A 17,281-nucleotide genomic window follows, 5' to 3' on the forward strand; every position below is an offset into this window, starting at 1 on the left:
AGTTGATTCTATATAGTGTGGCGAGCGCAGCAAGCCACCGAGCCCGAAGCGTGGCGAGCGCAGTGAGCCCCGCGAAGGGACGCGTATACCTGTGAAGTTATGCGCTGCGCTCGCCACACTATATAAAATCAACTCCACGCCGACGTGGATAGTGGGGGTATGAAAAGGTCGGAGGACGCGTACCGCCGCCCCTCACGGGCTCGCCACGCTTCGGGTTGGCGTCAATAGTGGGGTGGTGTTAACAATGGAGGGCCATTTCACCCATCAAGGGGGTTTGCTATTAAAATGGGGGGGTTTTGGGGCTTTTTACATTGAATTCAATGTAAAATTGGGTCTCAGGGACCATTTTACATTGATTCCAATGTAAAAATCGGGTCGATCGCATCGTATGCGATTTGGTTGGCATGCGATGGACGTGATTTTTCCGACCCGATCAATACAATCAAAATCGTGGGCGCCGTACTAGGAAACAAGTACCGAATGTTGTCTGTGCCAGACAGGGAGGGAGATTAGAGTGTCTTAGAAACTGCTGATCTGGGTTTTAAGCTGGGTACACATCGCAGAGACTGGTTTTTGTTGCGACGTCCCCGTCCTCCCAGATCATCCGTGCACACTGAAGCGATGATCATGAAGGAAGAAACTGATCACGGTCTCGTCCATCATGAACATGCACAGTGTTACTAGCGATTTCACAAAGTTTGACGTTCAGCACATCAAACGTAGCATCAACACAAGCAGGAGCGCGCCTATTGTGCTTATACACTGAGAGATATGCTGGTCTGATCTGTCCAGACGACATATTGCCCAGTGTGTACCGAGCATTACACATACACGACTCTACACTTTACAGAGAATGGGATGCAGTACAGAAAAAAAAAAAAAATAAATCGCAACGGTAGTTCTTTGACAAAAGCGGTCAAAAGGAGAATAGCCAAGCCAACAGGAAGGCAACGTACAGAAATTAAACTATACTTTCAAACAAACGGTATGCACAAAAGTATTGGACTCAGTCACTGCTACACACCATATAGAGATATTAATGAACATTTACCTGCTGTGTCTCGAAAGGCTGTAACGGATCAGTATTAACTTCGTGATGTGAATAATCTATATTCACCTGTAACATGAGATAGAAAAGACCATCTTAATAGGCAACAGCTTCCTTTCTTAATGTACAATATAAGTAGGACAAAACAAACTCTTCATGTAAATGCGCAACTTAGAACATAAAAGGTGGAAAGTTTCTTATTTCAATGAAAGAATATTACAAAAAGGAAGGCACTGGCAGAATTTCACGGTACCTGGCGCACAGAGGGGATGTTTGGCGCGACTGCTGCAATGATGTTAGGGAAGCACAGGCGGTGTAATGGTTAGCATTACCGGCTCACAGCACTTCGTTCAGAAATCCTATTCCCACCATTCCCCAGCACCCCGTATGGAATTTGTAACCTCTCCCTATGATTGCATGGGTTTCCTTCGGGTACTCAGTTTTCCTCCCACAAGCCAAAAATATACCGGTCGGTTAATTGGCTCCCAACAAAACATTCTAGTGAGTGCATGTAATATGGGCAGACTATATTCTATGATTCTATGTACGAGGACACCTCTGTTATTAGACAACACATATGTGCGCATGTTTATGGCAAGTACTCGAGTGGTTATAACCAAAGTAGACTTGATCACATTCAGCTTGCAATCCTTACCTGTACTGATACTATAGCAGTTTGAATATTTTTTAATAACTTTTCATTTTTTGAGGGTGCGATATAATCGTGTTGGTCCAAGTGTTCCGTACAATGCTCTTCTTGGAATAACGGAATACTTGTGAGCGGAGCTTTATCATTATCTAGAGAACTCGACATAGAACTGTAGCTAGCTAAACTATGGCTTTCCTCTGTATCATCCGCTAGGTCAGACCATAAATCCACGCTGCCATTACTAGACAATTCCGATGGTAAAGGAGGTATATCTTTATCATTACATAGATGGTGAAATTCCGAGGAGGATAAGCTATTGTAGACTCTACTCAGTCTGTCGGAATCGGCAGCAGTGGGGCTACTGTGTATATTGTCTAGTTGGCAGGGATCGCAGTACAGGTCAACATCATCGGGCACAGGCTTCATAAATAATGGCTTGAATTCTGACGCCGCTGGGTTCAGTTGGGCCGGCACTCCAAAAATAACAGGTGGGAAATCAAAGTTGGACAATATGAGGTGGTCTTCCACCATGGTGAAGTCGTTGGACTTTAAAAGAAAGTTCTTCAGACCGCCGGACGTTTCCACAATCCTGTGCGTTTCTTCCGGGAAGGTTTTATACTGCCCAATCAGGAGCTCATCATCTAATTTCAGGGGCCCATATTCCTCCAAAATTTGTTTGAAGTACCTTGGAGAGAAGAATAAGATTACTCCACAACCGTCCAAAATGATACATACAGCCCAGTGTAATAGTAATGAATCATTCTAGGATTCTCTTATGAGCACTACAAAAAACATGGCTGCTCTGAGCAGGGGGTGTGGCATAGGAAAGGAGGAGCCTGTGCTGCTCAAGCTCCACCTACATCTAGCATTTCTAATGTTCTCCATGGATGGAAGAGAGATAAGCAGAGATCCCACCATATAGAAAGGAAGTAATGCACTTAACTAAAGTAATGGCAGTTTTGGGATAATTCTTATTGGGATACAGATGACCAGTGATTCCGATGTGCGGCCCGAAATCTAACAGAAAAATAGACTGTATAGGCAAGACCAGGGCTGGGCAACACCGGCCCTCCAGATGTTAATAAACTACACATCCCAGGATGCTTTGCATTAGTTCTGCTATGTGGCCATGCTGAAACTGATGCAAGGCATCCTGGGATGTGTAGTTCATTAACATCTGGAGGGCCGGTGTTGCCCAGCCCTGGGCAAGACTATATAGTACAGATCTGTACTATATGGTCCAAATGGAAGGCGTTTTACTTGCCATTCGATCTGATCCCAATCAAATCACAAACACAATTGCTCCTTGTGAACATCCCTTAATGCGGTGTACACACGGTAATATCTTCCCTTCGATTTCGACTACATATTTCAAATCGAAATGGCATTGAAAACTTTTTGCCAGATTTGATCCCGATGCGTGCTCCAGTCTAGTGTAAATCAAGTAGAAAAGTAGACTTGCCAGACAAGATTACATAGTATAAATCGAATGTCAAAAAGTCGAAACGCAGTAGAGAAGTCGAATAGTACAAATCGAATAGGAAAAAAAAAAAAAAAAAATCGAAAAATCAGGCCTCACCGTGTGTACGCACCATTAACCATCTGGCCTTTCCCAGACAACATACCCGAGAGGGACAGCCCCTATGTGGTTAGACAGACAACACCCCGGCTTTGCCTAGGCTCCCGGTATAAAACGGGAGTGACATGTTTAGCCATTGATCCAATCAGGAAGGTTTGCATCCTGTCCACACTTTAGTATCAATAGATCGAATTGATAAGTTGCAACATAGACTTACTCAAGGAGTGTGAATCTGATAACCTGAAAGGACTCGATAATCTCTAATTCAGCTTCAACTGGTTCTTCGTATTCGCTGCTCCCTACAGTCGGCTCGTAGAGTACTTCAAATTCACTTAGGTCTTGGCGCAAGTATTCAGGAACTAGGAAAGGCTCATAGGGATCCAAAAGGCTTCTGTGGAGGAGAAATCAAAAACATAGGACATTTATAGAATTTCTGATTTATGCACAAAACATATGAAAAGGCTTCAGAAATAAATAAAAAGGTTAAGGCGGAGATGTTAACCCGCGGCAAAATACCGGTTTTTAAGTGCGGTCTGAAAGGGGCATAACTGGTGACTTCCCAGTTAAACCAGGACAAACCTCTGCCTCCCCCCTATGGCCATGTTACCACTTCCCATTAAGACATGCATTGTAAAACAGCACACACAAAACTTACAAGGTATTCTCTTCTGTAAATATATCATCATCCTGTGATCTAGTACTGACCGCACCAGACACTTTATATGTAGCCTGAAATACAAGCAGAGAAGTCATTTGTAAACAAAATTTGCTTTTATTGAAGGAGTCATTTTTTTCCCATTTGAGTGGACACTGGGGAGCCAATAGGAGTTATGAGACAAACAGCCCCAGGACGGGAGAAATGAATCTATAAATTAGAGGGATGACAGAACAAGATAATTCCATTCATTTGCCAAAGCACTTCCTTAGTGACGGAACGTCTGAAGTTGGAGATCTGCTAAACTTTTGTCAAAAACTGGCATTCATGGAAACAAAAGCATGTTCTCTTGATAAAGATTCTACATTAGCCAATCCAAAAAGAAAAGTTATCTGTATGCAACCAAGTTCCCCGTCTGCACTTCATGTTCATGTATTAAGGTGGTAGAACCTCTGTGAGCACCAATAACACATTCAGATATATGCTGGCCCTACATCATTATTTCACATGGCTATGGTTACGATGTATTCACGGTCCTGCCTTCAGTCTGTTGCATGATGGTTCCACAGTAGTCCCAGGAGAATCATCCGCCACATGAGAACCAGATAGGACTTTTAAAACCTGATGGGGCAGCCCACATCCGTCAAACTGAAGTTGAGAATAAGACTCCGCCCTGATATTTGGACATATGTAACTACCGCTTGCCGGTGGAGTGATATGCCGGCATGTCTTGGAAATTAATGCTACTTTAAAATGGGAAACGGTCATCTGTCAGACCAGACTTAGGTCGACCCCGGAAGGTCGACTGTCCCCAAGGTCGACATGGCTCAAGGTCGACATGGCTCAAGGTCGACATGGCTCAAGGTCGACATGGCTCAAGGTCGACATGGCTCAAGGTCGACATGAGTTTTTCACTGTTTTTTGAGCCGACATGCCGACAGGCGGTATTTCATGCCCTACCATCCACTAGGGCGTGGCGAGCGAAGTGAGGGGCTGCGGTTCGACTCCAACTGTGTCCATGTCGACATTTAGGTAAAAAAAAAACAGTGAAAAACTCATGTCGACCTAAAACCATGTCGACCTTGGCCCATGTCGACCTTGGCCCATGTCGACCTTGAGCCCTGTCGACCTTGGGGACAGTCGACCTTCCGGGGTCGACCTAATGACTGTAGACCTAAGTCTGTTCTGACAGATGTACCGCTTCCTTTAAAATATGTCCCGTGTTCGCCCACCGTGTCCAGTGAATTTGTATCCTATTACATTTCGCCGCAAGTTTTACTAACTTTTTGGTCCTCGATAAAGGTTGAAAGGACCCATGTCTACAAGGCTTATATTTTGGAACTTTGGCAGGTATTAACGATTTTCTCCTACAACCGCATAGAAAAACCACAGGTGAACCACAGGTTCAACCACAGGTGAACATGGCCACAACGAGGACGTTGATTCCAATGGGTGGAGCGTATACGTAGACCAGCCTGCAGTAGAACTGTGTGCCCACGGCTATGCTGAAATCCTGCAAAGAGAAACCACCGGTACCTACGCATGCAGCCTCACCTTTGGTTGATTCCGCTTCTTTTTCTTGGGTTTAGTTTTAATATTCATATCTTTATTCTATGCAAAGAGAGAAATAGTTCAAAAGGACAATTTAGTTACTTGCTTACACCAAAACTACATGCGTCACAAGATAAGAAGTCTGCAGATTAATGAGTTCCATGTAACAGTGCTGGTGACCCGTTATTAAACTATTGAAGTCCTCGGACAGCTTCACGGTTGTCCAGAGTTCCACCGCGGCCAACGGTAAAGTCATTCTGAAGACAGGTGGCACAGACCAGTTAACATGAAAAGTTGAGCGATAGCGCTCGTGGAAGAAAGCGGCTTTACATCAACTTACAGACAAATGTTCTAAGGATTGCTTTGGGACTTGTCGCCGGGGTACATCTGCAAAAAAACATCAAAAACATCTTAAACAAAATCCCATTATAAACATATGGAAACTTCTGAAGCACATGGTTACCGCCAAAATTTGAGTCACTTCCTGTTTTAAACTTCAAAATGCGAATATGCTGCGCTATATAAGAAACTGTTAATAAATAAATATGTCCTTGTACATCTTTGCTGTGTTGGGGGCCATGTTAGGAATCTCAGATTCGGGATGCCAGTGTTTGACTTTTCACTGCTAACATCCTAAATGCTGGGATCATGTATGTATTCCCATTAATCAACAAAGTCTCCATGTGCGTCTTAGTTACATGGTGTTGAGACTACGACAAAAACAAAATAAATAAAAATCGTCCGCTGGAGCGTTGGCGGCGGATTCGAGGAGCACATTGCTGCGAAGGAGCACTGGCGTCAAAATCTGAAAAAAAAAAAAAAGACTTAAAACACCGGGTGGCACTCTGATTGGCTGAGAGAGCACTCACAGCCAATCAGCGGCCTCCTGAATAGAGTTCTCTCAGCCAGAGGGCCGTCCAGTGTTTTAAATAGTTTTTTTTTTTTTTCAAATTCTACCGCCGAGGCTCACTAGTGCTCCTTCACATCGCTGCGCTCCACCGCTGCCAGACGTTTTCCAGCACCCAATGTGCAATCACATATGGCATACGACATTGGGTACTGGAAAAACCACACTTGGGGATCGCAAGATGCGGTCGGATGCGATCACCATTAGAACGCCATAAATAGGGACTAGCGTTACCAATTGTTTTTGCAGATCAGCCAATTTGTTTTACTAACCATTTTAATACGGCCAAGAGAAGTTGGACTAAGTATCTCTATAATCGTAACTTAACCCTTTGAATGCTAATGTTGCTGTGAGATCCTCAAAATATTCGCTAAAAATGCCAGCGCCGCTCACAGCGATTGTTCTTTTAGTATAAATAAATACAAATACAGCCCAGTCAATTGATTGAAGATTATTAAACATTGTACCCAAAAAAGTACAGTGGTTGTGAGCGGCGCTGGCATTTGTAACGGATATTTTAAAGGTGTCTCCCGAGCAACATTCGCACAAGGGTTTCATAAAAAGGTTTGATGGGCAATTTTCAAACCGATTTTGACAAAGTCCCTTGGCACTCAAAGGGGTAAATACACCAAGTTAACATACACAGATAAAACTATTTCAGGTTATTTGTTATCAGGCTATGGGATATTTCGCTATCAACAAAAACCGCTGCCTTATGGAACCATTAGACTAAAGCAATATACACTAGGTGGACCAAGGCCCTTATTCTGGTTCGCTCGCAAAAGCAAATTCGTTCTCAAATGGACAAAACCATGTGCAATGAGAAATCGATTTGGGTGGGGTTTTACTTCAAATCTATATCGCAGTGTAAAAATTTAGTATAGCAGCTTTTTCCCCATTCTTACTGCCGCAAAAACCTGGGTATTTGCCAGGTCAAGCAGTAATTTGCCATGTCCTGTCTCAGTGTGAAAGGGTCTTTGTGAAATTCCCGAGTGTTATGCCCTGGGAATTTGACACAGGGTTTTTCCTGGGTAATACACGGGTATATGGCAGTGTGAACAGGCTAGACCCGGGTTTTTCTCACAAAATGCAAAAAAGCAAGTTCATTGGGGGATGTAATCATGCGATATGTGAAAGCCAGCCAATAAAAGCTGGTTTTTAAACAGCCAATCACAGCAATTTGTAAGAATTTCCCAACACCCAATCAAATTCCACACACTTGTTGGAAGGCAGACCATGGAAAGCAGTGTGTAAGGGGCAGACACGGGAAATTCCCGGGTCTGAGGAGCAGTGTGAAGGGGGTCTGTTGAGCTGAGACGCTCTGTGCCCCGCCAAAAATCCGGCAAGAAAAACCCGGGATTTTGCAGGGGCGGCAATGAGAACGCAGCATAACTCACCCAAATCTAATTCTCTCAAGTTACATCTGCCCCCCCTTGCAGTGCAGCATGGTTTTGTCCATTTGAGAAGGAATTTTCCTTTGCGAGTGAACCAGAATAAGGTCTTAAGAGTGAGTGGAATTGTGGTCTGTCGGCCAAGAAGGCGTCTGTAGTAATCTCTGCACGGGGTGGACCTACAAAGTACGGACGCCAATTGTTGCTCTATTTGCGGTCAGCGTCCAATCATTTCTGTCTACATTGTGTAGGTAACATGTGAAAACATTATGATCTGACACCACTTCTCCTACAAACACACACGCACACGGAGTACCACACACAGCACACGGAGTACCACACACAGCACACGGAGTACCACACACAGCACACGGAGTACCACACACAGCACACGGAGTACCACACACAGCTTGCTCACCCATCTCTTGAAAATATTTATATAATTTTTTCTCTAGACCAACTACTGATCCAATGTTTTTGTTCTGGTCCAGAAACCATATGAAGCAGCGGAACACTTTTACATCCATACGGGCTAGTGTGTCACGCGGGTTGTTTGAAGCATAGTCCGACATTACATAGTTTATGTTCTTCCCATAGGTTTCATTCCATACATGAACTACATCCTCAAACTTAATGCTTCTTAGGCATTCGTCATATAGCTCCCGGAACTCTTGTGCCGCCTCCAATCCTTGAAGAGAAAAAAAAAGACTTTATAATATGATGTGCACAAAAACTGCTGGCGTCATCAATTCACGCCCATCCATTGTGAGCACAGGTGGGCTGGACAAGAAACCACACTGATTGGTCATTCGGCCTTATGTCGTTTGCTAAGCAGCATAAGACCGCTGCTTAGTGAGCAGACCTGAATCACCCGCGTTAAGTGGAGATGATCAGATAATGGGGTAAATATCATAAAGGTCGGAGTTGCCAGACTTAAGGCGAGAATGCCCATATTTTTAAAGCGGTAAGTAATTTAATAACCTGGTCCTTGTAAAGGATTGCCGCTTTAAAAAGTCCGGCACATCCAGCAACTCATACCCGACCTGAGATAGCTCATCCAATCAGAGGGCTGCCCAGTGTTTTAAAACTTTTGCCGCCACCACTGCCAGCCCCCCGCCACCGCTACTTCTTGCGCTACATATAATGTCGCTCTCTGCCCGCCGTCCCTCCGGCCCCCTCTCCCCACGCCGATGAAAAAGCGTTCCCTCCGCCCCCCACCTGCGGATTGCATTCGAGCATCGCATGTGGTTTGCGATTCGATAGATATTATGTACAGCACATAAGATCTTGAGACCCGACATTCGACCGGTGTGCCCGCGCATCGCGTTGAATGTCCCCTTAAAAATGCATACAACCATTCGATTTATCGGCCAGATGTGGTCAAAATCTAATGATTTCATGAAATATCTCACAAGTGTATGGGCAGCATAAGAAGAGCTAATAGGGTCGTATTGTTAGCATGGGTTAGTGCAACCTGATACCTTACCTTTATTGTCTACTATAGTCACCCAATCGAGCAGATCAATGGATATATAGTCCTTGTGTACGTTCAACAAATAGAGGAATATTCTAGTCTTTACTCTATCATTTAATGTGTACAGATGGTTTAAAAGATTCTTAATGTTATGGAGTGAGGGCTGTGAGGCGGAACTCCTGTCTAAGTCATCTAGCTCCTGCCGACTTATAATCCCCCACGCGGCTACCGACTCCCAAAACGGCGGGAAGCACACCGGACAGCCGCTTCTTATAAGGTTCTGTTTCTTGAATACTTGTAACAGCAGCGGATCCCAGGACACACGGAACCCATTAGTCGCTGGAAGTAGAACAGAGAATCATTGAGCGGACGACTCATCAGACCAGGTCAGACCGACCCCCCCCCCCCCCCCCCCCCGCTCCTACCATGCTCTTACTCACCTGCTGGTTCCGAAATTATGCTCTCATGAGGCTTCTCCTTATTGTCACATGGCAGCTCTACAGCCGCGTCCTCTATGGCCTTCTTCTTACGCTCAGTTTTATTATCAGCCTTTGATTTTATTTTCTTGTTGCTTAAGTTTCCAAAAAAAAAAAAAAAGGGTGGGTGAGTAGTCTGATGGTGCTTCTAAGGTGTACAACCACAAGGACCCCCATACACTGGTCAGACTGGTCTGAGGAACATTTCGGGCCCGATTTCCCTTTAATTTCCCCGGAGACCTTCATCCAACTCGGCACTTGATGCGCCATTTTTTACATGCGATAAATCACATGCATGCACCTTCCTGGGCAACTTATATTTCATGAAATCCCAGCCAAGCCTGCCTGGAACCAGAAGCAATCCTGCAGATTGCTTTTCCAGCCAGGGCGACTCGGAGGGTCCAAAGCAATGCACACAGGACTGCGCAACGCATCAGACCCGCTGTCAATGATGGCCACAATCGCAGCTGTCAATGATCGCCACAATCGCAGGTAAATCACCCAGTGTATGGGGGCATTAAAAGGACTGCCAGGGAGCTTCAAATTAAGTCAGATGCGATACATCGTGGGTGCTTAACCCCTTGAGAGGTGGGTTATCCTGGGGCTGAACCTCCCCGAGCGGCAACAGAGAGGATCGGTGACCGGGGAGGATCAGCAACAGGGGATCGGTGACTGGGGAGGATCAGCAACAGGGGGAGAGGGAGAGGAGTCCGATCTGTGACAGGGGAGACTCTGGTGCGCCAGTCGGAGGCACCACTGGAAGACCCTTTTATTACAGTGGCATGCCCGGAAATTTCTCTGGAGAGCCCGCTCCTGCAGCGCAGCTCAGCCTGAGAAATTTCCGAGCATACCGCAGACAAGGTTAAGAGCACCCGCGATGTGCACCCGACGGCTGCACATACGATTTGCCGGACGATCTCCGACCGCATGGGATGTGCATGGGACCTAGTGTTCCCGCTAGGCTGTTTTAGCGGGCCGCTGCGCCCCCGATTTTTAAAGGGCAAAATGCGCCCTGCCCGTCTCGCAGCGCCCCGCTAAAACAGCCTCACGGGGAAGCCCAGCGTCGCCGTTGACGGCGATGCCTGACGCTTCCCCAGCAGCACAGTGTATTCGGAGGGGCCGGGCCCACCCCCTTTGATGACACTGGCGGCCCAAGCACGCCTCTTTCATTACGGCGGCGGCCCGGGCACGCCCCCTTCATGACGTCGGTGGCCCGGGCACGCCCCCTTCATGACATCGGTGACCCGGGCACGCCCCCAGCTGTGACGTCGGTGTGCCCGGTCCGCCCCCCAGCGCCCTGCCCGGTGTCACTCCTAGAGTGAACACTAGGACCGGATGTCAAACTATTGTGATTTGGCCTGATTTCACCCGATTTCTTGTCCCAAAAACGTCGGAATCGGGTAAAAACAGGACAAAAATCGCAACAGTGTATGGGGGCCTTTGAGAATGAAATAAAAACTGGGGCACTTCCGCAGAGGAGAAGAATTAAATGGGGGAGGGTAGTTTTAGCATCAAAAGTTAAACTACAGGTTGAGTATCCCTTATCCAAAATGCTCGGGACCAGGAGAATTTTGGATAACGGATTATTCCGTATTTCGGAATATTTTAATATTTCAATGATGTATTTTGAAGTATCTTGCATTTATGCTGTATAAACACATAATATACACACAAATATATTTTATTACCACATAAAATACACACAAATATATTTTATTTGTTCAAAAAACAAGGTTTCAAAACGTGAAACAAAATGTGTGTACTATCTCAGCACTGAATTTGAATGCCAAGCAATCATTGTCTTGCACATATATAGTGCCAGTTACATATCATGTCCCCAGTGATGCTGTTACAAATGTCCCCAGTGAGTTTTTAGCAAAAAAAATATTTTTTTTCACTTTCTGGAATGTCCGTATTTCGGAATAATTCGGATAACGGATATTCGGATACGGGATACTCGACCTGTATTTCGTTTCTACCCCTCCAGCCTCCTGTAATCCCAAGTCTCCCGTGTCCCCCAGATAGGACGCTACTATGGATCCTGAAAACTTCCCAACAAATGCCTAATTACACCCAGTATATTTACCTGACACCTCTGTGTTTTACTGCAGGTTTTTGTGGTTCTTTCTTTAAAGTTTTCTCTTCAAACTTGAGAATGAGGAAGAAAAACAGAGAGAAAGCTCAGAACAGGTAATTACGCTGAGAGGTTAAGGATCTACATATAAACAGTTAACCATCATCGCTTGTTTCATTTGGGTAAACGGGTAACGGAACATAAAGGCTAAAGTCTAACAGTACCCGTACTGCCAAGAGCGTCCCAATACAAACACAAAAACACTCCGGCATTAGACGGACCATTGTAGAGGTTGTTGGATTACGTTTTAGCGGACTATGCTAGAGGGGAAACTAAATCATACAACAGATTCCTTAGTTTTGTTTTTGAATGCAAGTTCTAATTTTTTGGCTTCCGTAACATTATAAATTTATTTACACAACCGCTTGCCACTGTCTGGATTCGCTAAAACAAACAAAATGGTACATTTTACAATCAGCAGGCAATTCATTTATGCCTGTAAATGTTACCAGGGGAGCAGTGGCAGCCTGTTCAGTGGCGACTATTTTTGGAGCAGAACAAACCCTGCCTTTGTAAGCTTGTCCTGCCCCAGTAAAACCCACCTTTAAAGTTTTTGACCAACCAACATGCAAACTCCACACAGATAGGGCACTGGTCGGGAACTAAACTCAAGTGCCCAGTGCTGCGAGGTATCAATGTTAACCACTGTGCCACCATGCTCATGTCCCTTATAAACCTCGTACTTGCCGTGTTGTTTTGAACATACCTCACATTTCACTTGAGCCGACGAATCATATATTATTATATGGGAAATTAATCCTGTGCAGTCCGGGGTGAGACATATGTATTTTAGGAATTCCTGTTTACATAGAATAAAAAATAAACCACCATTATCAATGCAAATTATAACGACACTTCTAGAAATGTGGCCCCGATTCACTAGGGCCACAGAACGTCTTCCTTACCTTGTCATTTTTATCGGAATACTTTGTAGCCTTCAGTTTTTTCCAACAGCAAATGTGAAATTCAACTCTACAGTAACGGCAACACATCATACGGATAAAACCCTGCGGAGACACAAATCACTGTTTTATAGCAAATCCTCCACAGTAGGACAATAATCTTAGAGCAGTGGTTCTTAAACTCGGTCCTCGGGACCCTACGCAGTTCCCGTTTTCCAGGTCACCCGACAGGTGCATTCATTACTGACTGACATTTGAAAAGATCCACAGGTGGAGCTAATTATTTCACTTGATTCTGTGAGGAGACCTGGAAAACATGCACTGTGTGAGGACCGACTTTGAGAACCTGTGTGTCAGAGGCTACAGAATACAATGATACGCAACATCTCTTGACTGAAGCTTGCGTCACATCTCAACAATGCATCGTTCTAGCAAGGACTCACAAGCCCGGACAATATACTGTCAAGTGTGTACCCAGGGGCGTATCAAGGCCTGTGGGGGCCCATGGGCAAGGATGTTGCGGGGGCCCTCACAAATCAAATCGCTGCTAAACACACCTGAAAGTCACAGCAGGGACAGCAAAATGGCGGTCAGCGGCTTGCGGTGTAGTCAAGTGAATTCACGCAAGACACCAGGAGCTGCCTGCCGCTCTGTGACGGAGGAGTCCCCGGCGGCAGCTGTTCAACGAACAGCCGAGACACCGAAGGACATAAGAACATTGTGCGGGGGCCACTAACGCATGGAGGCCCTGGGACGGCCGCCAATCCGGCCCTGTAACCGAGCACCGGTGTATACCCGGTTTTAGAACTATGGGAATAAACAGACTGTCTTCATTAAATTCTATTGTATTACATAACTTTGATCACATACTCCGTCCCGAACTTCAGAAAGGAGTCTATATTTTCTGGCGTAGTTAATAAAAGCCGCTGACCACCGTGGTCCTCCGGTACCGGCATCATCGCTTACCTTGAAATCAGGGTCGGTAAAATATATCTGAGTCTTCGGCAAGCTGAGACAGTTGTCATACCGGCAAACAGCATTAGGTTTAGGTGGGAACTTGCAGTCTTCTATGCATTTATCTAAGATAACCTAAGGAGAAAGACAAAGGGAGACAATTGTAGCAGCAGAGTGACCAGAGACATTATCACTGCAGGAAACATTTCCTTTGTTCTCCTAGAGATAGGATTCTACAGAGAAGCTACTGGACGCGGTATAAACAGGGAGCAGGACAAGTGAGTATCATCAGTACAGCATGGCTTGGACCTACACTGGCCGATTGTGCACGGATCAGTCACCGGTAGTAGCTGCAGGCAAGAGATTAATACATATGGTTGTTACAAGCTGGTACCACAGATGTCTAAAGGCCCATACACACTGTGCGACTTTGAACTTAAACCAGCTCAGTTTTGTATTTTGAGCCGCTTTCAGCTCCGAAGCCTCCCAGTGTGAACGGAGCAGCGATGAGCAGTGAGCGCTGGCGCGCGCTCTGGCATACATCGCTGGCCTGGCCGCTAATCCCATGGTATTACCAGAAGATGAGCGGGAGAGTGGACGGCTTTCCATATCGCCGTGCTATGGAAAGCCGTCCACCCCATGGGAAGAATCGCTAAAACTGGCAAAAAAAAAAAAGACAAAGTGCCTCAAAAAGACAAACAACTCCCTTAAGAAAACGCAACTAGACCCCACTTGAAAACATCACTTACTTCAAAATATTCCGGCCTGGTCTCTTCGAGGACAATAGATGTGGTTGGCCAGGTAAGGACTCCCGGAACCATGTTATATTTAACCATGGTCTTGGTCTTCACATATTGGGTTAAAGCATCAGAAAACCTGAGCAGAGAATAAGTGTATTACATTAAGTAAGATTCTGGAGATGCCAAGATGTATTTACTCACAGCTACAGAACACGCATTAAGGCCCTTATTCAGTTCTGATCGCGGTACAAATTTGTTCTCAAAATAGGCAGAACCATATGCACTGCAGGTGGGGCAGATGTAACATGTGCAGAGAGAGTTAGATTTGTGTGAGTTATTTTGTTTCTGTGCAGGGTAAATACTGGCTGCATTATTTTTACACTGCAATTTAGATTTCAGTTTCAAAACACCCCGCCCAAATCTAACTCTCTGCACGTTACATCTGCCCCACTTGCTGTGCAAGTCGCTGAAGGCGTCCTCACTTCGGCCCTGCGCATGCGTATATGAGAATATACGCATGCGCAGAGCAAAAACATCGGCCCCCGCTGCGAATACGCTAGGGAACGACCAAGCGTCAATCAGGCCTTATATACCTGCACCAACACAGCCGTGCACAATATTATGTACCCCAATCTGGAGGCTCCCGAAACAAAAGTGTGCAACCTGTAGAACGGCATGAAAGGACACGGGCTGTCCCCTTGCATAGCCGTACCACGAGGGTACCGGGGCACATGCTCAGGAACCACTCAGCTAAAGTAGAACGCAAATGGTTTCTGGGACCGCAGATACCTAGGCTTAACTGGACCATCCCGGTACCGTTGGCATGGAAGTGTGAGGTGGGACGCATACCTCCTCCGTGCTCACACCATACAAACTCTGCTAAAAGCAGTAATTGGCATTCAGACCATAGGTACGATCTAGAAGACTAAATAAGAATCCTTCATATAAGTTCTATCAGGATAAACCCAAGTAACAAATTCCGATGAACACATGGGCCCCGGGTTAGCAGATCACTTCTTTGGGAGAGATGCCCAGGTGGTCCTACCACCGCCTACATACCAGAACCACCTGGGAAAATCTACCAAGATTAAAAGCTCATGGACCAGTTCTTTCTGAATCTATTAGAGCACTCGCAGGAGCATGGAAATTGGGGGGGAAACATGTACCCCGGTGAAACGACCTCCTTGCAGTCATTGCGTCCACCAAGACAGTCTGCTTCACGCTCCGTACGGAGGTAAGTTCCTGTTCAGCCTAGAAGCCATGAGATCGAGCAACACAAAAAGGTTCCCTGATGTCATTTCCACCACAATGGGTGAACCAGGTGACCAAAGAGGATGTTCTGCCTCCCAGTTGTCCACTCCGGTGATAAAGATCACATAGAAGATCAGGGCAAATATAATTTCAGTGGTCCCCCCCGTGGCCATCTGACTGCTTTTCTAAGTGCACCCTAATGCTAAAAATAAAATTATTATGACCTCCCGAACTTACCGATTTTGCCTAAGGTAGACATTGCCGAGTCCGTAGAATGCCAGGCAGTTGAACTTCACCTTGGAGAACACAGAATGTCGCACAATATCCTTGAAGAGGATTTCGGCCTTTGTCAGCTCCTGCACAAGAAGGGATAGGAGACTATAGTGATTACATGTTCTGCAGGACTTCACTCCATATCACTAGTTACAGTCCATGACAATGTGGCATCAAGTCCTCAATATCCCCACCAGACCGCTACACTGCAGTTATTGGTGGACACATACCGCCTGGATGAGATGATTTGTAATGGCTAATTAAACATTCCGGTATCTAAAAGATGGTATTTGAGGAGATGCCGTCTAACCTGATTCACATACAACATACTGTATATAGACCGGTTTCCAATTAAACAAGATCGGCACGGGGTACTAAGTCATCCATCAAGATGTTATGAGAGGACGATAATGAGATTTATGTCTTACCTGGTAAATCTCTTTCTTCGAGGACATCAGGGGCCACAGCGTTACAGTGGGTAGTAAGGAGATGGGAGAGCACCAGCACCCTAGAGGTTAAATTTGAACTGCCTCCCAGGCAGCCGGGCTCCTCCCCTCCTCTACCCCGCCTCCAGGCCAGGAAGCTCAGTTTTTTTAACAAGCCAAGGCAGGAGACAAGATAGAAGGAAGAGAAGCACCGCACAGAAACACATTCTGAACATGTTAGTACCCTCAACCGAGGGATAATATAACATAATCATAACTTAACCATAACGGAAGTAAAGCAGGCGCGGCAGGGAGGGATCCCTGTGGCCCCTGATGTCCTCGAAGAAAGAGATTTACCAGGTAAGACATAAATCTCATTTTCTCCTTCGGGAGACATCAGGGGCCACAGCGTTACAGTGGGACGTCCTAAAGCAGCCACCTATGGGTGGGGACGCGCCTGTGCCGCAGCCAACACACTCTGGCCAAAGGCCGAGTCCTGGGAGGCAAACGTGTCAAAAGCGTAAAAACGCAAGACAGTAATGGCGGACGACCAAGTCGCCGCCCTGCAAATTTGCTCAACTTTAGCACCGCCTCTTACAGCCCAGGACACCTCCAAAGACCTAACGGAATGTGCCTGAATCCCTGCCGGAACCGAGGGAGGTGTCCAAATATGCCTTCCAGAGCGACTCCAGCGGGCAGTAGTTTGCGTAGAGGCGGGCCAACCTCTCATCCGAACACCATATAGTACAAAGAGAGAGAGAGAGAGTCTGACTAGTGCAACAGCCTAGAACGGTGCACATAGCACATAAATGTGCCCCGGCCGGACAACGTCCAAGGAGGACCAAGCCGTAGTAACAACAGACTGTCTAAAT

At 45.9% G+C, this 17,281-nt stretch overlaps 1 protein-coding gene across 3 annotated transcripts in view; it reads right to left on the reverse strand.

The window, feature by feature from the left end:
- TTC3 (tetratricopeptide repeat domain 3) overlaps positions 1 to 17,281 on the reverse strand; it is an 81,179-nt gene that overhangs the window by 14,195 nt on the left and 49,703 nt on the right. For all 3 annotated transcript variants that reach the window (XM_083171712.1, XM_083171713.1, XM_083171711.1), the window contains exons 20-34: positions 15,949 to 16,067; positions 14,470 to 14,596; positions 13,733 to 13,855; positions 12,770 to 12,871; positions 12,571 to 12,663; positions 11,817 to 11,878; positions 9,695 to 9,825; positions 9,267 to 9,593; positions 8,199 to 8,468; positions 5,823 to 5,869; positions 5,486 to 5,542; positions 3,932 to 4,005; positions 3,494 to 3,667; positions 1,704 to 2,382; positions 1,052 to 1,117 (exon numbers count right to left, since the gene is read on the reverse strand). In XM_083171712.1, the coding sequence (XP_083027838.1) occupies positions 1,052 to 1,117; positions 1,704 to 2,382; positions 3,494 to 3,667; positions 3,932 to 4,005; positions 5,486 to 5,542; positions 5,823 to 5,869; positions 8,199 to 8,468; positions 9,267 to 9,593; positions 9,695 to 9,825; positions 11,817 to 11,878; positions 12,571 to 12,663; positions 12,770 to 12,871; positions 13,733 to 13,855; positions 14,470 to 14,596; positions 15,949 to 16,067 (2,451 nt within the window). The remainder of the gene's footprint in view (positions 1 to 1,051; positions 1,118 to 1,703; positions 2,383 to 3,493; positions 3,668 to 3,931; positions 4,006 to 5,485; positions 5,543 to 5,822; positions 5,870 to 8,198; positions 8,469 to 9,266; positions 9,594 to 9,694; positions 9,826 to 11,816; positions 11,879 to 12,570; positions 12,664 to 12,769; positions 12,872 to 13,732; positions 13,856 to 14,469; positions 14,597 to 15,948; positions 16,068 to 17,281) is intronic.

This window comes from Crinia signifera, chromosome 2 (genome assembly GCF_055691185.1).
Source record: "Crinia signifera chromosome 2, ASM5569118v1, whole genome shotgun sequence".
NCBI lineage: Eukaryota > Metazoa > Chordata > Amphibia > Anura > Myobatrachidae > Crinia > Crinia signifera.